The 19,229-nt window shown below is 49.5% G+C and overlaps 1 protein-coding gene across 1 annotated transcript in view; it reads left to right on the forward strand.

Moving 5' to 3' along the window:
• The window catches only part of LOC140202357 (AT-rich interactive domain-containing protein 5A-like), a 38,066-nt gene extending 30,303 nt beyond the window's left edge, over positions 1–7,763 (forward strand). The window contains exons 4-6 of the mRNA XM_072267268.1: positions 3,704–3,801; positions 5,179–5,368; positions 5,966–7,763. Coding sequence (XP_072123369.1) covers positions 3,704–3,801; positions 5,179–5,368; positions 5,966–7,213 — 1,536 coding nt within the window. The 3' untranslated portion in view covers positions 7,214–7,763. The remainder of the gene's footprint in view (positions 1–3,703; positions 3,802–5,178; positions 5,369–5,965) is intronic.
• The last annotated feature ends 11,466 nt before the right edge of the window (positions 7,764–19,229 follow it).

A 19,229-nucleotide genomic window follows, 5' to 3' on the forward strand; every position in this document is an offset into this window, starting at 1 on the left:
CCAAAGGACCGGCTGGCTGGTAAATTATTTGCCCATTGATAATTGCCCTCGGATTGGAGGGAGGAGTGTTAAAGGCTCTTGGACAAGTACACGGATAGGAAGGGATTTGGAGGGATATTTAAAGGCTAGTCTCATTGTCACATGTTCACATGTACATACAGTGAATTGTGGCGTTTGGGTCAATGACTTCCACAGTTTGAGGAGGTGCCCACAGTCACAGCATGCTTCTGGCACTAACATACCATGCCCACAATTTACTAACCCTATGGAATGGGTGAGGAAACCCTCGCAGAGCGTACAGGCATTTGCGGGAATTGAGCCCCATCGCTGGCGCTGTGATAGCGTCTTGCTCGCCACTATGGTACCACACTGCCCTCTGTAGGCAGTGGAGGGGAGCACAGCCCAACTGCGCCGCCCGTTCGGTCGGGCCTGCTGCCCCTTCTCCAGCAGAGGATGCGGGTCCTACGTTGGCCCAGTCGGAGGGGATTGAAACCATTGTTGATGCCGGCAGAGAGCATGTGAAAGGCAGGGTGTCTATGGGTGGGGTGCTGGCATTGCAGCTGGGCTACACAGGCTGCAGACGGTGGGTGGAAGGAGCCCCAGACACGATGTTATGTTTGTAACTTCAAAACTTTAAAGGAAGACATGGAAGTCCAAAATGCGGGTCTAACTTTGTGTTTACTTTAAGTGAGGTGCACACGTATCATGTGGTAGCGTGATGATGTATGGAATTAGCATATTTTAAATGTATAATCCGTAATAAATTATTTAACCGGACAAAAATGTTATACGCACACAAGGTTGCTCGAATATTACTTAAGTATTAAATATACAATGGAGCACGAGCGACCGAGATTCGATTCCCGTCCGTGTGGGGAGAACGTACCAATTCGTGGGCGACAGTAGCAGCTGACATACATAGGTTCCATTCCCGCATCTTCCGTAAGGAGTTTGCCCGTGCTCCCCGAGACCGCCTGGGTTTCCAGTTTCCTCCCACACACAGATTCATGTGTTAACTGGTCATATTGTAAATTGTCCCGTGATTAGGCGAGGATTAAATCGGTGGGTTGCTGGAACGGCGCGGCTCCTTGGGTTGGGAGGGGCTGGTGCGCTGTATCTCTGAATAAATCAAACACCCTGACCTGGGTGAACTGTGACGTGACCCTGATACACCCTGACCTGGGTGAACTGTGACGTGACCCCGAATACACCCTGACCTGGGTGAACTGTGACGTGACCCCGAATACACCCTGACCTGGGTGAACTGTGACGTGACCCCGAATACACCCTGACCTGGGTGAACTATGACGTGACCCTGAATACACCCTGACCTGGGTGAACTGTGACGTTACCCCGAATACACCCTGACCTGGGTGAACTGTGACGTTACCCCGAATACACCCTGATCTGGTGAACTGTGACGTGACCCTGAATACACACTCACAAGGAAATAGAAGCAGGAACAGACCCATCGGCCCATCGAATCCGCCATCTCTGCTGGCCTCTTTTGTCCTGACGTCAGTTCCCCCAGGATAGCTGTCAGAGTGCTAGACCTCGTGTATCCGATGACAGGTAGCTCTCCCTCAGTGCTGCCTGTCCGACAAGGAGGTGCTCTATTGGGATTGCAGTGGGGTGGGGGGTGGTGTTTTTGGGCATGATGTTGTGCTTGGACTCCATCCCTGTGGTGCTTCTTGAATTGGCTGAGGCTTTCCTATTGGTCTCAAGTGGGTAAAGAAAATTCTGGAAAGGCTCTGTGGGGCAGACAGTGGCCCTAACTCATAGAACATAGAACAGCAAGGCCCTTCGGCCCACAATGTTGTGCCAACCCCTTAAATTACTCAAGATCAATCTAACCCTTCCTTCCCCCATGACCCTGCATTTTTCCTTCATCCTTGTACCAGCTTCAATGTCCCTAATTTGAGGGGTCCATCGATGTGGACCCCAAGATCCCTCTGTTCCTCCATCTTGCTCAGAATCCTGCCATTAACCCTGTACCCTGACTTCAAATGATTTTGACATTACTAAGTAAATCACTTCACACTTTTCTCATTTGAATTCCATCTGTCACCTCTCAGCCTCTATTACCACCCGACAGTGCATTCCACACACCCACCACTCTGAGTGTGTAAAAAAACTAGCTGACATCCACCCACCCCCCCCCATACTTCCCCCCAGTCACCTTTAAATTCTGTCCTCTCGTATTAGCCATTTCCACCCTGGGAAGACCTTCCTGTCTGTCCACTTGATCTATGCTTGATATCGTCTTGTACACCTCTATCAAGTCACCTCTCATACTCCTTCGCTCTGAAGAGAAACACCCCAGCTCACTCATCCTTGATCTCCAATCCAGCCAATATCCTGGTAAATCTTCTCTACAGCCCCTCTAAAGCTTCCACGTCCCACCTACAATGAGGTGACCAGAACTGAACACGGTATTCCAAGTGAGATCCCAGCAGAGGCAGAGAAAACCAGGACATGATTCCACTGTTTAGGGAGCTCACCCAGACCATGTTCCCTCTGGCCCTGAGAACAGTATTGCCCTCTGTCCTTATGAGGCTACGCTGGCCAGTATTGCCCTTTGTCAGAGCTGGGAAGGGTTAGAGATGGGATGGGTGTGGAATTGGAGGGAGGGGAGGTCAGAGGGAATGGGGAAAGGCTGTGGTGGGGTGGAATGTAGAGTCCTGGTGTTGTGAGCACCATTGTTGGCGAGCTCAGAGTTCGAGGCCCCGTGTTCGCTGATTGGTGTGTCATTTGGTTAGTGACGATCCAGGTCCGAGGGTCAGATCATAAGTCCATAAGCCAAGACCCATTGGCTGGACCCCCAGGGTCTGCGAACCTCTGCGGGTCCGCTGGGGTAGTGGAGGACCCAAAGTCTGCGTGTTTGCATTCGGATCTGGGTCCGCTGGAGGCCGAAGAAGATGGTCTGCCTTGCGTTAAAGGACTGTGTATGTGGGTGGGGCTGGAAGGAGGAACTGTGTGGTCTGCCATGCAATGTGGTCATGCTATGTTAGTGCCAGAATACTCCTGGGTTGCCCCAGCATGTCCTTGGGTGTGTTGGGTGAGGGTAGCAGACACCAACAGAATCAACAAACTCATTTGTAAGGCCAGTGATGTTGTGGGGATGGAACTGCACTCTCTCACGGTGGTGTCTGAAAAGAGGATGCTGTCTAAGTTGCATGCCATCTTGGTCAATGTCTCCCATCCACTACATAATGTACTGGTTGGACACAGGAGTACATTCAGCCAGAGACTCATTCCACCGAGATGCAGCACAGAGCGTCATAGGAAGTCATTCCTGCCTATGGCCATCAAACTTTACAACTCCTCCCTTGGAGGGTCAGACACCCTGAGCCAATAGGCTGGTCCTGGACTTATTTCCTGGCATAAATTACATATTACTATTTAACTATTTATGGTTTTATTACTATTTATTATTTATGGTGCAACTGTAAAGAAAACCAATTTCCCCCAGGATTAATAAAGTATGACTATGACTATTGTCAACGTGTGGCCCCCCCCCCGGCACATTCTTGGGTGAGTTGATTGTCTGGTTGTCAACATGCGGGCCCCCCAGCACGTCCGTGGGTGGGTTGTTTGTCAACACAAACAACACGTTTCACTGTATGTTTTGATGTACACTTGAGATAGAAACTGGAGCTTGAATCTTGTTCACCCACTGCCTGTCTGCTCTGTGCCCCTGCAGGTCACGGCGAGTCGACTCTGGAAGAATATCTACGACGAGCTGGGGGGTAACCCCGGGAGCACCAGCGCAGCCACCTGTACCCGCCGGCACTACGAGAAGTAGGTGGCAGTGAGCCCTGGCACCCGCCGTTTCCAGGGAGCTCACACACGCCCTTTCATTGTATTTACAGATACAGGCTGTGTTCTGGTCCCAGCGCTCGTGGTAATCTGCCCTTCTCCCGAGGCACGGATTTGACATTGCAACAGAGGGGGTCTACCGCCACACTAGATCAGATGGCAGGCTTTCTAACCCCACCCACCTAAGACCCAAAACCAAAGTGCGTGAGGCTCTGATCCCAGAGGTGCTGTTTGCTGCTGATACAGCAGTTGCATCCCACACTCCGCGGCCTGAGGGATCGCTTCCCTATCAGCCTGGAAAAGGCTAACGTCTTGGGACGAGATGTGACGGCACCATTGGTGACGACAAGCTCGATGTTCACATACCGGGGTCCACCATCAGTGACGACCTCTCCTTGGGCGCAGAAACCCACAACGCATCGGGGAGGCTGCGACAACTCTGGCCTGCCTCCCCATGAGTCTGGGAGAGCTCCAAACTCCCAGTCAGTACAGAGGCGGCAGTGTGCAATGCTGGTGTTGCCAGCGCACTGCTGTCCGGCAGCGAGGCCTGGACAATGTAGGCTAAGCAGGAGAGAAGGCTCATATCCTGGAGAGACAGAGTACCCTGTTCTCTCCCTGGTGTGGAGACTCTGGTCAGGCATGTCTGCCGCATCCCAAAAGACATCCTCTCCGGTGAGCTGGCATCGGGTAAGAGAACCACCAGCAGCCCGCCACTGTGCTACAAAGATGACTGAAACGAGCCACCTAGTTATACCCGTTTAACCAATTAACATACTAACCTTTGGAATGTGGGAGGAAACCGGAGCTCCTGGAGGAAACCCACGCGGTCACGGAGAGAACGTACAGACTCCTTACAGAGGACGCTGGGATTGAACCCTGAACTCCGACGCCCCGAGCTGTAATCGTGTTCTGCTGACCGCTACACTACCGTGAAACCCATAAAAAGGCAGCCGAGAGCGCGATGGGAACGTTTTAGTGTGGGTTTCCTCCGCATGCTCCGGTTTCCTCCCACTTTACAAAGACGTGCCAGTTGGGTTAGTTAAGTTGTGAACACGTTACGTCGGCTCTGGAAGTGTGGTGACACTTCACTGCAGGCTGATCAAATCACTGATTTAATGCCAATAATGTTTTTCACTGCATGTTTTAATGTACACGTGATAAAGCCAATCTTAACCTCTCTGTCACACACACACTCATATTTTCTCTCTCACTCACACACTCACTTTCTCTCTCTCGTTCCCTCACTCACTCTCTCATTCACTTTCTCTCTCTCGTTCCTTCCCTCACTCACATACTCTCTCATTCACACTTTCTCTCTCTCCCTCACTCACACACTCTCTCTCTCCCCTCACTGGGCAGACTGGTGTTGCCTTATGAGCGTCACCTAAAGGGGGAAGAGGACAAACCTTTGCCGGCCAGCAAGCCTCGGAAGCAGTACCGGGTGGTCAAAGCCAAGGACGGGAAGGGCTCGGGTGCCGAACTGAAGGATCAGGGCAGTAAACGGAAACCGACGAAGGATGGTGCACAGCGAATCGGCAGGAGCAATGCGGTAGAGTAACTTACTCACTTGGGGTACGGTTGTTTTGATGGGGTGGGGGGGGGAGTCACAGCGAAGCAAAGGGTGGTTCCACCGCCTCACAGTGCCAGAGACTCTGGTTCAATCCCCACCTCCGCTGCTATCTGTGTGTGGTCTGTACATTCTCCCCGTGTCTGAGTTTCCCCCCGGGTGCTCCCGTTTCCCCTCACGTTCCGAGGACATGCAGGATGGGTGGGTGAACTGATCCCTCGTGTGTGGGTGAGGGGTAAATCCTGGGGGAGTTGATGGAAACGTGGTGAAGGTAGTAATTCAGGGAGGCTGGGGCTGATGGGATTGTCCCGGGACTAGCATAGGGCCGATGGGCCAAACGACCTCCTCTCTCTCTCTGTGTTGGAGGGTAAGAAGAGGAGGGACTAGTGAGATCCAGGGGAAAGGGGTACAGAGGAGGTCAGGGGCAAATGGGCATGGGCCAGAGGGGCCGAGTGGCCCTCTCCTGCTCCTGTCGCCCTTCGGCCCATTGGGTGTATGGCAGTCCCAGGACAATCTCATCTTTGGTCATGTACAAGAGATAGCTCGGATACCCCAGTAACACGCCTCTCTCTCCCCCAGGTCTGCCCCTCAGCAGAAGCCGAAGATACGGGGAGGGGGCAGAGCGAGAGAGCACTGCGGGCGGCCCCTCCGGCCACCGCTGAAGAGCGCGAGTGCCCGCGCGTCGAATCGGCAACGTCGGCGGAGAAAGGCGGCAGCAGGTCGCCGGGACGAGCCGGCGAGGAGTTTTGGGGAGCGGGCGGAGGGGCAGAGGAAGAGACGGCAGCGGCGGGCCAGGGTTCCCTCGTCTCCAGGAGGGAGCAAGACATTATCTCTCCCCTGGCTAAGAAGAAGCGGTTCGCGGCGGCCGAGCTCCCCCTGGCCAGACCGTCGGTCATCCAGCCACCCCGCCCGGCGGCCCCCGTCGCCCCGCTGCCGCTGTACCCGGCGCGGGACGAGAAGGGTTCGCGGGGCTGCGAAGTGCCGCAGACTGGAATCCAGCACGTAGTGAGGCCCCTTCTGCAGCCCTTCCCCACCAGGGCGAGCCCCGTGCCCCGCTGCCGCGGCTTCAGGGACCTCAGCGCCTTTGTTCTCCCGCTCGACAAGGGGTCGCGGCGCCTGGGCCGGACGGGGGATCGTACTGCCGAGCTCGCCTTGCCCCGAGTGGCTCCCTGGGTGTCTGAGTCCAAGGGCGAGGCTCCAGCACTGAGGGTGGGCCCGCTGCCCGCTCCCTCCCTGGAAACCCACCAGCCGAAGGCGTGCTGGGTGCCGCCACTTAGTGTGGCCCTGCCCAGGAAGGTGCCGGCCAAGCGAGCCAAGGTGGACGGGGGGCTTCTTCAGCCGCGACCGGGACTGGGACCGGAGCTCAGGACGAAGGACTGCGAGACTTCTCTCTACGGCAGGAAGCTCCGCATAGTCTCGCCCCTCCACTTGGCCAGGGAGCCCGAGGCCAAGGACAGGCAGGCTGGGGAGGGCAAGGCCCTGAAATCCCCCCTGCCTGCCGTCCCAGGTTGGCTGCTGGCGGCCCCCAGTGTCCCGGACGCCGTCGTTACCGACGGCCTGAGGGCGCGCTTCCCCGCCGGCTACGTGCTCCCGTTCAAGGAGCACGCTCTCTACTCGTCCCTCCCCACCTCGCTGGCCCTCAATCCCTTCGTGGTACCCGCCGTGCCCGGGGAAGGGCTCGGGGTTCCCGGGCTTCCCCTGGACCTGTACAAACACCTAGCCGCCGGTTCCTCTTGCGACAGCCTGCTCCATAACAGACTGTGCCCGCTGGCTGCCTGCTACACCAGCCCGTACCTCCCCGCCTGGCAGGGGCGGCCCCAGCTATAGCCCGGACCCCGGCCCCTTTGCACTTGGCCGAATGCAGCCACGGCGTGGAGCCGGAGCGCTCAGAACGTCGGTAGTGAGCCGGGACCCACCTTCTCGCTTGACCACAGGTCTCGTTTGGCCAGTGATCCTGCGTGCAGCTAAAGGGAACAGGTGCCCAAACAGGCGTGGCCCGGCGTGTAAATAGACCGTGAGAACACCGGGACTGAATCATTGGACACGAGTCGTCCGGCCCCCAAGGGTAGAAGAGATGCCTCCGCCGAACTCAGTGCTCCTGCGGCTTCTGAATCGCCAGTAGAAGTGTTGACCTCAGGTGGACTTTTGGACTGGTCTGGGGGGAAAACAACCCGGGTGCCGGGATCCAACTGGTGAGAGATGGGAGGTCCTGGCATTCGAGGGGACATGATGTCCATGAAGGCAGAGGCAAGGAGAGCGAGCGATCAGAACCAAGTTCATTATCACGGATACACTGTACGTCGTGAAATTTGTAGTTTTACGGCTGCAGTACGTAAAGTTACTATAAATTACAGTAAGAAATATATAAATAAATGTATCTATTGTTTTTTTTATTGAGAGGAGACACAAATACAAGAGTTAAAAACGTCCTGCGGAATTTATATGAAAGCAAGCATCAACTTTATTAATAAACAATGACAGGTTTTGGCAATCTGCTGTGCCCTATTGGTCAGGGCCTGACATACAACAAAAACAATCACACAGGATAGACCATAAGACAAAGGAGCCGAAGTCGGCCATTCGGCCCATCGAGTCTGCTCCGCCATTTTATCGTGAGCTGATCCATTCTCCCATTTAGTCCCACTCCCCTGCCTTCTCACCATAACCTTTGATGCCCTGGCTACTCAGATACCTATCAATCTCTGCCTTAAATACACCAAATGACTTGGCCTCCACTGCCGCTCGTGGCAACAAATTCCATAGATTCACCACCCTCTGACTGAAAAAATTTTTTCGCATTTCTGTTCTGAATGGGCGCCCTTCAATCCTTAAGTCATGCCCTCTCGTACTAGACTCCCCCATCATGGGAAACAACTTTGCCACATCCACTCTGTCCATGCCTTTCAACATTCGAAATGTTTCTATGAGGTCTCCCCTCATTCTTCTAAACTCCAAGGAATACAGTCCAAGAGCGAACAAACGTTCCTCATATGTTAACCCTCTCTTTCCCGGAATCATTCTAGTGAATCTTCTCTGAACCCTCTCCAACGTCAGCACATCTTTTCTTAAATAAGGAGCCCAAAAGTGCCCACAGTACTCCAAGTGAGGTCTCACCAGCGCCTTATAGAGCCTCAACATCACGTCCCTGCTCCTATACTCTATTCCTCTAGAAATGAATGCCAACATTGCATTCGCCTTCTTCACTACCGACTCAACCTGGAGGTTAACCTTAAGGGTATCCTGTACAAGGACTCCCAAGTCCCGCTGCATCTCAGAACTTTGAATCCTCTCCCCATTTAAATAATAGTCTGCCCGTTTATTTCTTCTGCCAAAGTGCATAACCATACACTTTCCAACATTGTACTTCATTTTCCACTTCTCTGCCCATTCTTCCAATCTATCCAAGTCTCTCTGCAGACTCTCCGTTTCCTCAGCACTACTGGCCCCTCCACCTATCTTCATATCGTCAGCAAACTTAGCCACAAAGCCATCTATTCCATAATCCAAATCGTTGATGTACAATGTAAAAAGAAGTGGCCCCAACACTGATCCCTGTGGAACACCACTGGTAACCGGCAGCCAACCAGAATAGGATCCCTTTATTCCCACTCTCTGTTTCCTGCCAATCAGCCAACGCTCTATCCATGTATGTAACTTTCCTGTAATTCCATGGGCTCTTATCTTGTTAAGTAGCCTCATGTGTGGCACCTTGTCAAAGGCCTTCTGAAAATCCAAATATACAACATCCACTGCATCTCCCTTGTCTAGCCTACTGGTAATTTCCTCAAAAAATTGTAATAGGTTTGTCAGGCAGGATTTTCCTTTAAGGAATCCATGCTGAGTTCTGCCTATCTTGTCATATGCCTCCAGGTACTCTGTAACCTCATCCTTGACAATCAACTCCAACAACTTCCCAACCACCGATGTCAAGCTAACAGGTCTATAATTTCCTTTTTGCTTCCTTGCCCCCTTCTTAAATAGCGGATTGACATTTGCAATCTTCCAGTCCTACGGAACCATGCCAGAATCTATCGACTTTTGAAAGATCATCGCTAATGCCTCCGCAACCTCCACAGCTACTTCCTTCAGAACACGAGGGTGCATTCCATCTGGTCCAGGAGATTTATCTACCTTTAGACTATTCAGCTTCCTGAGTACTTTCTCTGTCATAATTGTGACTGCGCATACTTCTCTTCCCTGCCACCCTTGAGTGTCCGGTATACTGCTGATGTCTTCCTCAGTGAAGACTGATGCAAAATACTCGTTCAGTTCCTCTGCCATCTCCTTATCTCCCATTACAATTTCTCCAGCATCACTTTCTATCGGTCCTATATCTAGTCTCATCTGTCTTTTACTCTTTATATTCTTGAAAAAGCTTTTAGTATCCTCTTTGATATTATTTGCTAGCTTCCTTTCATAGTTAATCTTTTCCCTCTTAATGACCTTCTTAGTTTCCTTTTGTAAGGTTTTAAAAACTTCCATATCCTCTGTCTTCCCACTAACTTTTGCTTCCTTGTATGCCCTCTGCTTTAACTTTGGCTTTGACTTCTCTTGTCAATCACAGTTGCATCCTTTTTCCATTCGAAAATTTCTTCTTTTTTGGAATATACCTGTCTTGCACATTCCTCATTTCTCGCATAAACTCCAGCCACTGCTGCTCTGCTGTCTTTCCTGCCAGTGTCCCTTTCCAGTCAACTTTGGCCAGTTCCTCTCTCATGCCACTGTAATTTCCTTTACTCCACTGAAATACCGACACATCAGATTTCGGCTTCTCTTTTTCAAATTTCACAGAGAACTCAATCATGTTATGATCACTGCCTCCTAAGGGTTCCTTCACCTTAATCTCTTTAATCACCTCCGGTTCATTACACAATACCCAATCCAGTACAGCCGATCCCCTAGTGGGCTCAAAAACGAGCTGTTCTAAAAAGCCATCTCGCAGGCATTCTACAAATTCTCTCTCTTGAGATCCAGTGCCGACCTGATTTTCCCAATCCACTCGCATGTTAAAATCCCCCACAATTATCATAACACTGCCCTTCTGACAAGCCTTTTCTATTTCCAGTTGTAATTTGTAGTCCACATCCCTGCAGCTGTTTGGAGGCCTATAAATAACTGCCATCAGAGTCCTTTTACCCCTGCGATTTCTTAGCTCAACCCATAAAGATTCTGCACCTTCTGATCCTATATCACCTCTTTCTAATGATTTAATATCATTTCTTACCAATAAAGCCACGCCTCCCCCTCTGCCTACCTTCCTATCCTTCCGATACACCGGGTATCCTTGGACGTTCAGCTCCCAGAGACATGCATCCTTCAGCCAGGTCTCTGTGATGGCCATAATATCATACCTGCCAATCTGTAGCTGTACGACAAGATCATCCACCTTATTCCTTATGCTGCGTGCATTTAAGTACAACACCTTAAGACCAGTATTTGGTACTTTTCGCTTTGATTTCACTGCACTGCAACTCATCCCGATGGCTACAAATTTGCCCCATCACCTGCCTGTCTTTCCTGACATCTTTACTGCTCACTATCTTAGATTTATTTCTGTTTTCCCCTTCCTCCGCTCTATCATTCCGGTTCCCATCCCCCTGCCAAATTAGTTTAAACCCTCCCTAACAGCTCTATTAAACTTTCCCGCCGGGATATTGGTCCCCTTCGGGTTCAGGTGTAACCTGTCCTTTTTGAACAGGTCATACATCCCCCAGAAGAGATCCCAATTATCCAAGAATCTGAAGCCCCACCCCCGTACCAGTCTCAGAGAATTATATAAAAATAAAGTTAGAGGTTAAAGGACAGATACAGAATAAATATTCCTCTGGAAGAGTTCAGAGTAAATTTATTATCAAAGTACATATATGTCACCATATACAACCCCCAGATTCATTTTCCTGTGGGCATACTCAAGAAATCTATAGAATAGTAACTATAACACAATCAATGAAAGACCGCAGCAATTGTGTGTTCAACCATAATGCAGGAGACAACAAACTGTGCAAATACAAAATGAAAGAAATAATAAATAAACAAACAAAAAACAAATAAATAAATAACTAAATAAGCATTAAGTATCAAGCACTTGAGATGAAGAATCCTTGAAAGTGAGTCCATAGGTTGTGGGAAATTATCAGTGATGGGTCAAGTGAGGTTGAGTGAAGTTATTGTCTTTGGTTCAAGAGCCTGATGGTTGAGAGGCAATAACTCTTCCTGTTCTTGGTGGTGTGGGACCTGAGACTCTTGTACCTCCTTCCTGATGGCAGCAGCGAGAAGAGAGCATGTCCGGGGTGGTGGGGTCCCTGATGACGGATGCTGCTTTCCTACAACAGCGCTTCATGTAGATGTGCTCAGTTGTGCGGAGGGCTTCACCCGTGATGGACTGGGTCATATCCACTACCTTTTGTAGGATTTTCCATTCAAGGGCATTGGTGTTTTCATACCATACTGTCAACATACTCTCCTCTACACATCTGTAGAAGTTTGTCGAAGTTTCAGAAATCTCCACAAACTCCTGATGAGTAGAGGCACTGCTGTGCTTTCTTTGTAATTGTGCTTGTGTGCTGGCTGCAGGGCAGCTTCTCCAAAATAACAACACCCAGGAATTTAAAGTTACTGACCCTCCGATGAGGACTGGCTCACAGGCCTCTGGCTTCCTCCTCCTGAACTTAATAATCAACTCCGTGGTCTTGCTGGCATTGAGTGAGAGGTTGTTGTCGTGGCACCCCTCAGCCAGATTTACAGTCTCCCTCCTCTATGCGGATTCGTCACCACCCTTGATTCGGTCTACAACAATGCTGTCATCGGCAAACTTAAATGTGACATTGGGACTGTACTGAGCCACAAAGTGGTAAGTGTAGAGCATTAGAGCAGGGGCTAAACACACAGACTTGCAGTGCACCTGTGCTGAAGGAAATCGTGGAGGAGATGTTTGTTGCCAATGCAAACTGACTGGGAGCAAATCGAGGATCAAATTGCACAAGGAAGTATTGAGGCCAAGGTCTTGAAGGTTATTGGTTAGTTTTGATGGGATGATGGTATTGAATGTTGAGCTGTAGTCATAGAAACATAGAAGACCTACAGCATAATACAGGCCCTTCAGATTACAATGCTGTGCCGTACATGTCCTTACTTTAGAAATTACCTAGGGTTACCCGCAGCCCTCTATTTTTCTAAGCCCCATGTACCTATCTAGGAGACTATTAAAAACCCTATTGTATCTGCCTCCACCACCATCACCAGCAGCCCATTCCACACTCTCACCACTCTCTGTGTAAAAAAACTTACCCCTGACATCTCCTCTGTACCTACTTCCAAGCACCTTCAAACTAAGCCCTCTCGTGCTAGCCATTTCAGCCCTGAGAAAAAGCCTCTGACTCTCCACACGATCAATGCCTCTCATCATCTTATACACCTCTATCAAGTCAGCTCTCATCCTCCGCCGCTCCAAGGAGAAAAGGCCGAGTTCACTCAACCTATTCTCATAAGTCATGCTCCCCAGTCCAGGCAACATGCTTGTAAATCTCCTCTGCACCCTTTCTATAGTTTCCACATCCTTCCTATAGTGAGGCGACCAGAACTGAGCACCGTTCTCCAAGTTGGGTCTGACCACGGTCCTATGCAGCTGTGACATTACCTCTTGGCCCTTAAACTTAATCCCATGATTGATGAAGGCCAATACACCGTACGCCTTTTTAACCACAGAGTCAACCTGCGCAGCAGCTTTGAGTGTCCTGTGGACTCGGACCCCAAGATCCCTCTGATCCTCCACACTGCCAAGAGTCTTACCATTAGTGCTATATTCTGTCATCATATTTGACCTAATAAATGAACCACCTCACACTTGTCTGGGTGGAACTCCATCTGCCACTGCTCAGCCCAGTTTTACATCCCATCACTGTCCCGCTGTAACCTCTGACAGCCCTCCACACTATCCACAACACCTCCAAACTTTGTGTCACCAGCTAACTTACTAACCCATCCCTCCACTTCCTCATCCAGGTTATTTATAAAAATCACAAAGAGTAAGGGTCCCAGAACAGATCCCTGAGGCACTCCACTGGTCACCGACCTCCATGCAGAATATGACCTGTCTACAACCAGTTTTTGCCTTCTGTGGGCAAACCAGTTCTGGATCCACAAAGCAATGTCCCCTTGGATCCCATGACTTCTTACTTTCTCAATAAGACTTGCATGCGGTACCTTATCAAATGCCTTGCTGAAATCCATATACACCACATCTACTGCTCTATCTTCATCAATGTGCTTAGTCACATCTTCAAAAAATTCAATCAGACTTGTAAGACACGACCTGCCTTTGACAAAGCCTTGCTGACTATTCCTAATCATATCATGCCCCTCCAAATGTTCATAAATTCTGCCTCTCAGGATCTTTTCCATCAACTTATCAACCACAGAAGCAAGACTCACTGGTCTATAATTTCCTGGGCTATCCCTACTCCCTTTCTTGAGTAATGGAACAACATCTGCAACCCTCCAATCCTCCAGAACCTCTCCCGTCCCCATTGATGATGCAAAGGTCATCGCCAGTGGCTCAGCAATCTCCTCCCTCGCCTCCCACAGTAAGCTGGGGTACATCTCATCCAGTCCCGGAGACATATCCAACTTGATGCTTTCCAAAAGCTCCAGCACATCCTTTTTCTTAATGTCTGTATGCTCAAGCTTTTCAATCTGCTGTAGTCATCCCTACAATCACCAAGATCCTTTTCCATAGTGAATACTGAAGCAAGGTATTCATTAAGTATCTCTGTTACCTCATCCGGTTCCATACACACTTTCCCACTGTCACACTTGATTGGTCCTATTCTCTCACGTCTTATCCTCTTGCTCTTCACATACTTGTAGAATGCCTTGGGGTTTTTCTTAATCCTGCTTGCCAAGGCCTTCTCATGGCCCCTTTTGGCTCTCCTAATTTCATTCTTAAGCTTCTTCTTCGAGATCTCTATCATTACCTAGTTTTTTGAACCTTTTGTAAGCTTTTCTTTTCTTCTTGATTAGATTTTCAACAGCCTTTGTACACCATGGTTCCTGTACCCTACCATCCTTTCCCTGTCTCATTGGAACATATCTATGCAGAACTCCACGCAAAGATCCCCTGAACATTTGCCACATTTCTTCCATATGTTTCCCTGAGAACAACTGTTCCCAATTTATGCTTCCAAGTTCCTGCCTGATAGCTTCATATTTCCCCTTACTTTGATAAAACACTTTCCTAACTTGTCTGTTCCTATCCCTCTCCAATGCTATTGTAAAGGAGATAGAATTGTGATCACTATCTTGAAAATGCTCTCCCACTGAGAGATCTGACACCTGACCAGGTTCATTTCCCAATACCAGATCAAGTACAGCCTCTCCTCTTGTAGGCTTATAAGTCAGTGATCCATGCCCAGGGTTTAGCCAGCTCTTGACAGTAACCTTTCATCTCTGGTTGGACCATTTTAACTTTGTCTGCTTTTGCCTGGCATACGGTCCTCTTGATAATGATGGTCTTGAAACCTATAATCCTCCAAGACTTTGAAACCACTCTGTCTGTCAGTGGAGCCCTCTATCTCCGGGATCGTCTGTGACCAGTTTATCCTGGGAGACCGCAGGTTAGTCCAGGAGTATCAGCAAGGCGACATCAAGATTGGTTAAATACTAATAGGATTGGAGGCTCTTCTACCCGATGGAGTGAAGTCAACGTTACACAAAGTTCAAAGTAAATGCATCATCAAAGTATGTATATGTTACCATATACAACCCTGACATTCATTTTCTTGCAGGCATGCTCAATAAATCTATAGAATAATAACCATGACACAATCAATAAAAGACTGACCAACCAGAGTGCAGAAGATGACAAATTGTGCAAATGCAAAAAGAATAAATAATAATATTAAATAAGTAAGTAATAAATATTGCAAACATAAAATGACGAGTCCTTGAAAATGAGTCCATAGGTTGTGGGAACACTTCAGTGATGGGGCAAGTGAGTGTTGTTATCCCCTTTGGTTCAAGAGCCTGATGGTTGAGAGTTAATATTGGTTCCTAAACCTGGTGGTGTGAGTCCTGAGGCTCCTGTACCTCCTTCCTGATGACAGCAGTGAGAAGAGAGCATGTCCTGGGTGGTGGGGGTCCTTGATTACTTCCCTGTAACGGCGTTTCATGTAGATGTGCTGAATGGTGTCATGTGTACAGGTACGGTGATGTAGACACAGTGAAAATTTTGCAACAACAGGCAATATACAATATATAAGACAGAGGAGGAAAGACCTGTGCAAAGCAAGACATTGGTGAACGAAACAAAGATCCGTGCATAGTAGTTCAAAAAGGGAAATTCTTGGCCACCAGGTACCAACAACTTCTCTCTGTCCGCCACAAAAAGAGGGGTTTCCTGGTGACCACCCATTTCAATTCAACTTCCAATTTCCATCCACGGCCTCCTTTACTGTCAAGATGAGGCCACACTCAGGTTGGAGGAATAACTCCTTGTATTCCGCCTGGGTAGCCTCCAACATGATGGCATGAACGTTGATTTCTCCAGCTTCCGGTAAATTCTCCCCACCTCCCTCATTCCCCACTCAACCCCTTCTTTTCTCCTTCCTGCCCACCATCTCCTGTGATGCCCCACACCTTCCCATTCTCCACGGTCCACTCTCCTCTCCTATCAGATTCCTTCTTCTTCAGCCCTTTACCTCTTCCACCTATCACCTCCCAGCTTCTCACTTTATCCCTCCTCTCCCACCATTCCCCCACCCTCCCCTTCACCCGGTATCACCTGCCAGCTTTTACTCCAACTCCTCCCCACCTTCTTGTTCTGGCTTCAGTCCTTTTCCTTTCCAGTCCCGACGAAGGACGTCGGCCCAAATTCCTCCCCACAGATGCTGCCTGACCTGCTGAGTACCTCCAGCATTTTGTGTGTGTTGCTCTGCATTTCCGGCATCTGCAGAATCTCTCGTGTTTCTCAATAACGTTTGAGTCGGAGATCTCCCTGACACGCGGGGAATGTGATCTGGTGCCGTATGTGGGACCAGGAGGGGTGGGGGGTGAGCAGTAAGTGGGTTCAGGGAGAATCTTACACCCGGCCACAAGAACGGGTACAGGCGGGGGGTGGGCAGGTGGGATCTCCAATGTAGTGCCTGGTGGGGCTCGTCAGCCGTGGTTGGCAGCTCATCGGGGAGAAGGATTACTCTGATTTCAAACCTCCACGGCCTTGCAGCTATACCCACTCATGAGGAAGGCGACGGGAGCAAACACCAAGGGGAAATCCAGATCGGGAGCCCCTAACGCAGTCATTCGTTCAGTTCAACGCCGACTGGCAACCCCTGCGACGCCGCTGGTGCCAAACTTTATCAGTCTCTGCCGTTCCTTTAAATTCATTAGTTGCGTGGAAAGAGGGGGCTGCTACACGGGCAACAGCTTGCTCTCCCTATTGTCGAATCAGATGGCGATCTGGGACACAACGTACATGGTCAACCACAACTGCCGGAGGGCTTCCCTCAGCCGCTGAGTACAGTATCTCTTTAATCAAACCTGCAGTCAAGAGCACCCCCTGCTGTTCACTCTGTGCATTCGCAGTCGAGCAACTTTCCTTCAACTCCCGTTTTCAATCCCAAGTACAAAAACTGCAATATCTCGGGTCTCACACCCGCGGACTAACGCGTGGCCCATGCCGTGTTTCGAAACCTGATTTGGACAAACACTGCGCGTGTTCTCCGAGCTCCATGGCTCCATGGAAACACTCACACCCTGCGCTGGACTTGAACCTGTCTGTACAGACGGTGGCCTGTGGATAAGGTTTAGAACATTAAACTGTACAGCCGACGACCAGGCCCTTCGGCCCACTGTGTCTGTACCGACCGTGTACACCCACCTGCACATGGTCCATTTCCCTGCAGTCCCTGTCTCTTAAAATCCACTACATTATCTAGGTTCCTCAAGCCCCACATTTCAGACCTCTACAACTTTGTGTTAAAAATTGCCTCCTAAATCTCCTTTGAACCTTCCCCACTCACATTATGTATAGTTTCCAGTACTAGATATTTCCACAGCCAGAGAAAGATTCTAGCCATCTAGCCTGTGTTTCATAACTTTACTGCACACAGTACTCCAAATGTAGCCTAACCAGACTTTCACACCTCTGCAGTGTGACTTCCCATCTGTTACGTTCAACAGCCAGACTGATGAAAACAAGAATACAAAGTGCTTTCTTTACAACCATTATCTGTTTGTCAGGGCAGTGGGATGGAGATAAGTCTCTACCAAAGGAAGTGTAAGGCACTCCTTCCCTCCGCTAGCCTGCAGGTCACCCTTGGGCAAGGTGTAGCACCTGCTTAGCCCCCGATCAGGGTCAGGTGAAGCCATGGGAGCGGGTGGTGGACGATCGTATGAGCAGCCAGTGCAGATCACAAGTCCTGGTTATGTGACCACTGACACCAGGCAGACAATCTCTGAAGAGTATTGATAATGACTGGGGTCACCTGTCTTGTAAAGACACTGCCCAGAAGAAGGCAATGGCAAATCACTTCTTCAGAAAGATTTGCCAAGAACAATCATGGTCATGGAAAGACCATGATCGCCCATATCAAATGACACAGCACAGAATGGATAAACAGATCTATTTGTATCGCACTTTCAGGGGGCTATGGACCTGAATTCCAAGATCCCTCTGTACACCAGTGCTGTGCGGGCTTCTGCCACTTACTGTCTATTTTCCCCTCATGTCTAATCTCCGACCTCCCAAGGTGCAACATACCTGCCCAGATTAAATTCCATTTGCTATTTCAAGTTTAATCGTCATTCACTCACACATGAGCACAGCCAAATGAACCAAGGCCAAAGTACAAAACACAGTACCAACAGCACACATGACATATAGTACATATAATTATGATTGCAGGAATACACAGAATCACTATATATATAGTTCCATAAATGCCCCTGCCCTCTTCTACACCACCTTGGCACCTCCTGTCCTGGGCAGCTGCAACAGGTGAGACTGCAGCAGGAGAGCCTGGTCTGTGCAACAACTGAGTCAACACAGCTCCCCCCAAACCGGCCGTCAGTCTCACCAATAAACCAGTGAACCAGTCTTGTAGTATTCTGCATTACCAGTGTTCCACCAGGTCTTGCAATCACAATAAAACATCCAAGACAATCATTTGTGCCCTTTGCTGGACCATGTACTGATTCTACCCACGTTTCAACACATTTATGTTGTGCTGAATCCTTTGACAACATTCCTTACTGTACACATTTCAGCCAATGCTACTAATTATTTCACCTACATTTTTGTGCAAACCACAGTGGTCCCAGCACTGATCCCTGTGGTACACCTCTGCTCACGGGACCCCCAGTTAGAGCAACACCTCCCCACAAGTGCGCTCTCCAAGCCAACTTTAATCCTATTCACCTCGTCTCCATGGATCCCCTCTCTGTCACAATGTGTGCTGGCATTACTGGAACCCAAGTGCGGATGAAAGACAGACTCCGATGTAGGGATGGCGATGAGAGTTTGGTCATAATAATTCCAAAAGAACGTCGGTGGTTCAGCTGAGCGACACTGTGAAAAGAAACATTCTCAAAACCAGGACCCCACAATTAGTGCTAATCAGGCATCCACTTAAATAATACCAGTAACATGGAATCCCTGAGCCCATCAAAATAAACTCAACAAGCTTTAACAGAAACATCAGGAGACCTCATTACAAAGAGTGAATCCCTCGGGAAAAATACAAGGAGCTCTAAATGATTAACAACTCTCATTAAACAACAATTAACCAGTTCAGGTGCTCTGAAGACCTTGGAGCCCAATGTTCTTCGCACATTCCCAGAGGGCTCATTA

Source organism: Mobula birostris, chromosome 8, assembly GCF_030028105.1.
Source record: "Mobula birostris isolate sMobBir1 chromosome 8, sMobBir1.hap1, whole genome shotgun sequence".
NCBI classification, from domain to species: Eukaryota; Metazoa; Chordata; class Chondrichthyes; order Myliobatiformes; family Myliobatidae; genus Mobula; species Mobula birostris.